This window comes from Solanum dulcamara, chromosome 9, assembly GCF_947179165.1.
Source record: "Solanum dulcamara chromosome 9, daSolDulc1.2, whole genome shotgun sequence".
Classification (NCBI taxonomy): Eukaryota; Viridiplantae; Streptophyta; class Magnoliopsida; order Solanales; family Solanaceae; genus Solanum; species Solanum dulcamara.
In genome coordinates, this window is record NC_077245.1 from 15,497,914 (window position 1) to 15,507,499 (window position 9,586).

Here is a 9,586-nt window from a genome sequence, read left to right on the forward strand (position 1 = left end):
TGTTTGGCTACCAACTTAAAATGCTAAATTTAAGCCATAAAGTTCTTAAAGTCACTCAAAAATGAAAAGTTGGAAATCCTAATTTTTTTTTGGAGGGCTTAAAGTCATTTTTCGTTAACCATGAAAATTACTTTTATATCTCTTATATTTTATTTTAATTTCCAAAGTACCCTCTCAGCTAAAGCCCTAAAATTCACATCTGTTCCTCATTTCTTCAGCAACAACGGAGCATTAGAATGTGAATAATGGTGAAGATAGAGAACAGTAGATGAAGGAGACTGAAATCAAGAAGAGGAAGAACAAGAAAGAATCAGAGGTAAGAACTTTTCATTTTATTTCGGCACCGGCGCCGGCGTCTGGCACCTCCTCCGGTGGTTATAGAGAAAAAGGTTGATTTTGCAAAGACCGATAGATCTATGGCTAGCAATGTAATGCAGATGCAAATGGATGGTGGTCCAAGGCCTGAATTTGGGTTAGTGGAAACAAGGCCACCTTTGGCTGCAAGAATGGGGTATTGGGGTAGAGATAAGACTGCTAGTACTTATGATTTGGTGGAGCAAATGCATTTTTTGGATCTTCCTGTTACAGATATATCAGGGAGTCTTTAAGGATATTTCAGTCATTTTGATAGAAAATAAGTGCTTAATAGCACTTATTTGCCAAACACATCAACAACTTATTTTCAGCATAAATACTTTTATCCAAACACTCAACTGCTTATTTATAAAAATAACTTTCGATACTTAAAAATTCTAAAAACATTTCATACGTAAAAATCATTTTTTTAAGCCCATCCAAACGGCTCAATAGTCAACAAAAAAAAAAGCAAGAAGCTTGACTTTGGAATCCTTTAGTTAGGGAGTTAAACAGCTATAAAAAAGTAGAAGTGAAGGACCAAATTAAAGTAGACTTATCTATAAGGTTGGCAGCTCATACCTTAATCTTGTATACAACATATAATAACATATAACACTCATGATCAATATTAGCTAGCTATGAATCATGATGGAATCAAAATTTTTATTAAAAAATTGAAAAAATTTATTATATAAACAGATGAAATGGAGGACGATCAAAGTTAAAAATGTAATTTATGCCAACAAAAATCTACTCTAAAAGACGACAAAAAATTAAATAGTTCTAAAAGCATCTTTCAATAAAAAAAAATGAAGCATGATCTTTCCTTCTATCATAATTCATTAAAATATTATATATTTTATATTATACTTGTCTTCTAAATTTACTCCACCTAGTTAAATTTTCTACACAAATTTCATATACTAACTTTTTCTAGAAGAATCATAACTAGGACGATCAAGGGCAATTTTGTAGTTCTAATTTTATTTGTGTAAAATTATAATTATATGATTAGTGATTAAAATGAGATTCTAGAAGAATCTAAAGAGCCACAAGGCTTTGGAATTAATTTTGTTCCATTTATTTAATCATAATAATAGTGTGAAAAATATCTATACTTTAAAAATCAAATTCTCCCTCAAATTTAAATCTTCCATTTATATATATAATACTATAATAACGCTCAATATGATTCCACAATCCTCCAGCGGTAATTTTTTTTTTAAGCTTATATATTTATTTTTAAACATAAGTACTCACATATTTTTATTTAGTTCATTAATATACGTATAATAATTTTCTTATGAATTTGCCACATTATAATATTGACGGAAATAGTATTATATATTTAAATATATTATAAAGACAAACAATTAAATAGTCGTAATGGGTTAGTAGCCTTAAGCTACTGGTGTAAGAGAAGGCTCTCATTTCCTTGCATATTACAACTAACACAACATCTCCGAGAATTTTTCGAATGCTTTTCTTGTGGTAGTAAAAGTAGAAAATACACTAAAAGTATTAAGACTTTTATCCTTATAATAATTACTTGACTGAACATTTAGGATTTGATGAAATACACGTTTCGAAGCCTTATATCTTTCTTCTACAATTATTTCTTTTTAAAATTCCATGCTTCGAAAAGTCTTTTTTTGAGCATATATTAGGTAGATATTGTAACAAATTAACCGCTAAATATAGGAAAATACCTTGCATGTTCCCTCTGTATGCAGTGTCATTGATGTTATGACAAATAAATTCGAGATAAGTGTGAACTCAATAAATGTGAGGTGACGATTGATTCGATCGAACCTTAGTATCAAGATGTACACAGTGTGAAAGATAAGGAAAAGTCGAGTTTCAAGTGTTTGTCAAGTGTATTCAAAAATTGGAGTTTCAAGTGTGTGTCAAGTGTATTCAAAGTTGGATTACAATTTTTCTCCTTCGTTAAATCATAATATGATTAATTAATTTATTAAATACTAATATTTTAATTACATAATGGTAGAATGTGAAGTCTAACAACTACACTTTGATTCTTTAATACATAAATAATTAATTTGAATGAAAGATTTTAATTGTGTTACTTTATCGTCTTATCTAACATAGTGTTGCGAACACATTCATATATTGTTCATTTTCACCCTTTTTGTTTCATTTTTTTTTATATATTTTTCTATATGAGATTAACAACATAATTTTCAAATAAAAATGAGAGTTCCATTTACATTTGTGCGACACTGAGCCTAATAGTAGGGCTGTACAGGGCAAACCGATAAACCGCACCAAACCGATAAACCGAATCAAACCGGAAAAAAAACCGACTAGTGATTTGGTTTGACTTGGTTTGGTGTTTGGAAAAAAAACCCGACCATTATAGGGTTGGTTTGGTTTTAACTAAAAAAAAGTTAAACCGAACCCAAACCGACCCGATTATAGATATACTACTTTTAAATTATGTTATACATGAAAATATTTATTAAAATGTAATTTATAAATATTTTTTAAAAATTTTTCATAATTTTTTTTTATTTCTTACATTTAGATTTGGACTTGAGAAGTCCATCTAAATAATATACAAAAAAAAACCATCTTATAAAGTTATATTATAAAGTTAAAACTTCAAACAGTGTTATGCCTCCATCTTATATGTTGATATTTTGTACTATAACTCTTTTTAAGAACCACTGCTCTGTGCCTTTTATTAGATACTATGAAAAATCCGAGAAACTCGAAAAAACCCAAAAAATCCGAGAAACCCGAAAAATCCGAGAAAAATTGATATAAAAAAACCCGACTTTTATTGGTTTGGTTTGATTTATAGATTTAATAACCCGACACAAATGGTTTGGTTTGATTTGTAAAAAATCCAAACCAACCCGATCCATGTACACCCCTACCTAATAGTTTTCTTAAATATGAGCATTCTATATTGACGGTAGTTTTCCATAGTGTTTAAACTCAAATGATTGGTGTGATGATAATTTTTCTTTTGTACATTTTGGTTGTTTCTTTATGAATTCTTTCGACCCTTCATTATTACGTACTACTAAAAACTAATCCATAAATTAGAATCATGTAAAAAATAATATGAGAATGGAGAAATTAAGCTTCATTTTATTTAGATTTTAGTAATATAAATCTGCAAGATTATTCTATATACTACTTTCGAGTAACATTATAGCGTCTTTTGCAATTGTTTTATATTGTTGCAATATATATTTTCACATGGAAAATTGTATTTTCACTTTCAATTATTTTCACTTTCAATTTGGGGAATACTTACACATGTATGTTTAATATTTATGTCACTTTAGAAAGTTTGAAATATTTGATAGGATACACGTGCAACACATGTGTTCATAACTAGTATATATATGATTGAGTGGTTTTATTGATACAAAGACCTAAATTGAGTGATTTTATTTGATACAAAACAAAGTTTAATGACTCGCACAGAAATGTAAAACATACCAAGACAGTTGCAGCAACAAAGTAAACATAACATGGCTGATCTCATTTCTATTTACTAAAATGTGGAACAAATTGAGGCACAAACTGCTCCGCAATCTGGTGGAGTTGGTCTAACTCCCCTTGAAGAAGACGCAAGACCTGCATTTATGTTTGCAACCCGCAAGTTCATCACTCGAGTAAAATGACAATGAAGATATGCTACCCATACTCAGTAAGCAAGGTGTAATTACATCAGGTTACTTTTTCGTTACCAAAATTAAGTTGTTTTACGATTGCAGGATTTATGCATACTTTTCGCAAAAATTACCTCTCCCATTGATGGACGCAGCTCAGGGTCATTCTGCACACACAAGAAAGCTGTTCTAGCCATGTGGTACACTTCAAATGTGTCATAAGAGTCGCCTATGCGAGGATCAATGAGCTCATGCAATGCAAGCCTTTCAATGAGTGGAATTGCCTGAAAATGCAAAACAGAAACTTCCGCTAAAATTGCACTGATTTTTTTTAATGACAGTTCCCTAAACTAGCTAGATTTTTGAAAGGAATCACATATGGCTGCGATGCCAAGTTAAAAAAAAGCACAGTCAACACACCCATTGTCTAAGGGAATGATGCCTGTCCTCTCTCATTGAATCTATGGCTTTGCGTCCTGACATTAGTTGTATAAGAACAATGCCAAATGCGTAGACATCTGTTCTGACAGAGACAATGCCGTTCTCAGCATATTCAGGAGCAAGATATCTGCATGAAGCAAGAGAAGCTTTTGGTGAGTATCTGATCAAAGGTTTCATCTATTGACAGTATTAACATTCTGCATAGCCAATGAATAACAGGACTTGCTCACACCCCAATGTGCCAAGTATCCTTGTGTATATATTATCGTCATTTGTCTTCCACTTAGCCAGGCCAAAGTCACCTAGCTATGATAAACAAAAACAAACAGAATCATCCATAAGAAGAATGGAATTAACAAAAGTATCTGTTCATTCTATTTAGTCCAACAATTCTAACAGTCTTTCTATGTGTTAGAATCAAAATGTGTAGATTTACCATGGGAACATAGTCATGAGTAAGCAGTATATTGCTCGGCCTCAGGTCACGATGGATAATTGGACCTCCACGGCATTCTTCATGCAGAAATCGCAAGCCCTTTGCAGTGCCAATGGCAATAGCATATCTGCGGTGCCACTCAAGAATGTTCTCTGTATTTTCTGTCAAGATATTACCCCAAATTACTTTCTATCTTGAGCTTTATGTTGTTGGAACAATGTTGGACTATCATAATTATACGTACCGAATAAGTGCCACTCAAGAGAATTATTGCAGATGTATTCGTAGACCAAGATGTTAACATTTTCCTTGCAGCAATAACCCAAAAGCATCACAATGTTTTTGTGACGTGCAAAGCTCAAAACATAAACTTCAGAATGAAACTCGGAAAATCCTTGTGTGCTTGCTTCCTTCCGCACCTTTGCAGCAATGACCTGACCATCTTTTAACCTACCTTTGTATACATGACCATATCCACCTTCTCCAAGCAAGTTATCTTTTGAAAAATCCTCTGTTGCCAGCTGTATTTCTGAGAAACTGAATCTCATTGAATCCTTGATGTATAGTTCTGTCTTTGCTCCACAAGCAATACAAAGAAATGGTGTATTAGAGGATCTCCATGATGATGGTGGTCTTCGTTCTTTCTGGAAAACTGGAGGGATTGGATGCTTCATATCTCCTCTGGCAGACCTATCTGTTTAAATTGTATTAAAGCAGGAAGGACAGGAAACTATTTCCTAATTTGTATCAAATCCCTACAGTTTTATACTAGAGCTTGTGACATTTTTCACCAAAATTATACAGGCACTGTAACAGATTATATAATTCAACTAGTTTAAAAAACACCTAAAACAGACTTGACGAAGTCTGTTTTAGAATCATGGAAACTGTGGATGGGGCTGCTCCTCCCTTAGCCAAAGGTCTCGGGTTCGAGCCATGGTAGGGAACGCTTCCCCCCGAATGGGGTGCCCTACGCAGAGCGAATCCGGTCAATGCGGGTACCGAACACCGGATGGAAAAAAAAAACAGTACCCAAATGGCTGCATTTATTTTTAAGATTATCGTCATGCTACCTCACCTGATCTTTCTTGCATAGAATTGAAACTAAGATCTTCGTGTGAAGTGCTATTCTCCAGTTGATTATACATCACCAGTTCCTTCTCTGGTATTTCGGAGCTTTCCACCGAACCTGAATAGCTGATTGAAATAACAGACTGCTCTGTGTTCTCTGCAGTTGTAGGGGGTGCCAAGGGTACTTGTTTGGACATAGAAAAGTATAACTTATCCTCTACGTTGTCAGCGTCAACTATGGAATAAGGTCTCACAACCTTCACAAATAAATTATCACCAATTAATGCAACTTTGCAAGGTATGTGTTTAAGGTAATACGTCAAATCCCGCCTGAGGTGCCTGTAAGGGTTTCCTTGTTAATATTAGAGAATTAAAAATGTCAAGTCGAATAAACATGGGGTTCTATCAGAAATATAGAGTCAGATAAGCATAGAATCGGTAAATAAAGTTGGAAGCACATGATGATATAAAATTAATACGAGAGGCTTAATTCTGAAAGATAAGGTGGAGACTTCCTTGTAACAAGTACATAAGATCCTAATGTGAGCAAGGATACTCTGTTTACATAATAGTTAAGGTTCCAACTTAAAGTTTTGGCCGATAGAAAGAGATATATTTATCTACTTATACAGATTCTGAAATGGCCTCACTATGAGTAGGATGGATTCCTTTTCTATGGACCAACCGCATTGCAATGTTGTGATAACAGATGGTAGCAACACTGAGACCAGAAACTCTTTGCTCTTTACCATGTTTATTTCTTCATCTTGTTTAAAAACCTATTAGAAACAGTAGGTTTTTATGTAACCATAGTTTTTCTTGTGCATTTCGTCACTAATCTATTGTTGTCTCAACTCTCAGTATACTTCAGCTCCCAAAGATAGAGATAATATGCAAACTACAGCAACAGGAAATACCATGGTCACATCAGAGAACATACCTATCTAACACAACACATACTGTATTGATAGTTGTAACCTCTTGTACAACCACCTTCCTTACTGGAGTCCCAGCAGTAATTTTGACTTCAATGTCGACCTAAGCACAATTTGTAATAATTTGTAGTAAGAGAAGAATTAAAAGGAACATAGAAATATACAAGAAATAAATTGTGCCTTCCTTAAATTGTATATGGGATGAACATGTTTCTATTTCTGCTACCATTCATTCCTTTATTTCAGTTACTTCAATATATATCACAAGAAACTTCAAGGTTTGTAAATCCTACAGGTTGAATAGAATATAAAAAGAGGAATTTTTCAAGAAGAAACCAGAATATACTATTTATTGTAGTCCCTCCATCCAGAATAGGTAAAACAACATCTAAAAAGTAGTTTCTGATAAAACAAGTTCGAATACTTTTTGGGAGCTATAACATCTACTCCTATTGTGAACATTTGAAAATTACTTTTTCATAAGCAAATCTGTCCTGCATCAGATTATTTTTTTAGAATTTATTGAATATGCTACCATACTGATTTGAACTAACTCAAATATTGTATTGAAGCACATCAGATCCAACCCAGATGCCCCTGGAGAAGCAAACTTGCTACCCAGTGGGCCGTAAAAATTTCCACGATTTCAAAAAGATGGATCTATGGATATTTCTAGCCTCATTTCTAAGATACATCAATTAATTGTTGTTTCTAGTAAGAACTATTATGAGGAATAAGTATATATATATTACCCCTTCACCTTCACAGTCTTGTGCACTTTGCATGAGCATGTTCACATATGCATCAACCTTCTTTGTTACCTCTTTTTCGATCTCACGTTTGTGAGTTCCAAACATGGACAGTGGCTCTGCTTCCATTTGATAACCCACTGTGCAAAGAATGAATTAGCAAACCATACTGTAGGCATGTATAATACTACACAAGGTAAGAAGTCAGCTAAAGACAGTGGTCAGTCGCACGTCTGACCATTCGTGCTAATACTGGAATACCATAGTTCCACCTTTACCATAAAAAATAGCATAATATGCAGAAATTACATATTCTTTATGCACACTTCAACTACCACAGAAAGGCAGAAATGTTCATAATATAATACTACTAGCATTGTAAACTGTCACGAATTGAAATATGGCTCCCCACTAAAGAGATCTTGGTCATAAATTAGCAGTGATAAACAAAAAGCAATCCTTGACGACAAAAACCATTGTATTTAAACCCATTAACAATCAAAATGGGAATTAAGCTCATCGGTGAATAGAGAAAGGTGAAAATTTAAAGTTGCTATAAGGCATTAAGAACCAACAAGAAAGAGAAAAATGAGATGATTGCAGGAAAAGGAGACTCACTAGGATGAAGATATTTATGCAAAACCCCGAGCACAATAATGGTATCGCCCGCGTGAAGAATGTTACCCTGTGCTCTGATCTCATTAATAATTTGCTTGATTTCCTGCTCAGGGTGATCCCTCGTTGCATCTAAAGCTATAACAATACGACCCGTTATCAGACTATCACCATCTGTATTGTTGTTACCCATGGATGATGCCATTTCTTGCAATTCAAGTTTCCCAATAAACACACAAAAATGTGATGAAGCTCAAGCACATATAAAGGGCTTGGAGATGCAGGTAATCAAATTTTGTGCCAATAAGATTGTTTGATAATGGAACTTTCTCCTTCTATTTTTGTTGAAACGATTGCAGTTAAGAAAATTGTTTGTCTGATCATCCTAAAAAAACGATTTAGAGGGGAATAATTAGAGTATATTCTGAACGGATATTCTTGAATATTTTTCTGGCGGGAAATGGAGCGGCCGGCCATGGGGGAGCAACGAAGAAGAAATTGTGCCAAAAGAGCAACAAGACAAGAAAATATTCAATTTGGCTGGGCATTTCTTGTAGTTCATCTGAAACTCCGATAAAAGAAAATCAGTATTCGTATATACCTCCTGCTTCTTCATTCAAAAGCTCTGCAAATTTACACAGGGAAAATATGCTCAAGGCAAACAGAGGCCTCAAGCACACCATGGTAACTACCATTTTCACCCCAGGGTTCAAAATATGTAAAAAGTAAATAAATGAAGAAGCTAAAGTATTCAATATTTACATATTATATATATATATATGAACAATCACTTTATGCTGAACATGAGTTTTTTATTAGATTATTTTTTTGGCAAAATTTAAAATAATCGATTTTTTTTACAAAATAAGAACTTATGGGTCAAGTTTTATATTTAAGAAAGTTGAAATCATGATTTTGAAATCTCAAATCATGCTTTTCGGAGAATTTAAGTATTCAAATCATGATCTCAAATTGCATGTCCAAACGCTAATTTAAAATCATAACTTTATATCGCATATCCAAACGCAAGCTTAAGTATCGAATTTATAACCTGTTTGAATGAACTTATTTTAAACAACTTATAAGTTGAAAACTGCTTATAAATTAAAAAAAATAAGTGTATCCCAACTTGCACTTGTTTTTTTTGGACTTATAAGTTGTTTTCAATTTATAAGTTGTTTAAAATAAGTTCATCTAAACAAACTCAATTATTTATTGTGACTTATTTTAAACACAAAATGACTTTAAGTTGGCCAGTCAAACACTCAAAAAAGCTGAAAATAACTTATAACTAGCTTATAAATCAATCCAAACGGGCTCTTAATCGCGCTAGTT

The 9,586-nt window shown here is 33.2% G+C and overlaps 1 protein-coding gene across 1 annotated transcript; it reads right to left on the bottom strand.

Moving 5' to 3' along the window:
- Positions 1-3,748: 3,748 nt before the first annotated feature.
- LOC129903218 (receptor-like cytosolic serine/threonine-protein kinase RBK1) lies at positions 3,749-8,945 on the bottom strand. Its single transcript, XM_055978727.1, has 10 exons — positions 8,255-8,945; positions 7,640-7,776; positions 6,893-6,990; positions 5,960-6,291; positions 5,126-5,575; positions 4,882-5,042; positions 4,678-4,751; positions 4,425-4,572; positions 4,139-4,288; positions 3,749-3,969 (listed from the first exon to the last, which is right to left on the bottom strand). The coding sequence occupies exons 1-10, from the start codon at positions 8,454-8,456 to the stop codon at positions 3,880-3,882; spliced, it is 1,842 nt and encodes a 613-aa protein (XP_055834702.1). The 5' UTR covers positions 8,457-8,945; the 3' UTR covers positions 3,749-3,879.
- Positions 8,946-9,586: the final 641 nt, after the last annotated feature.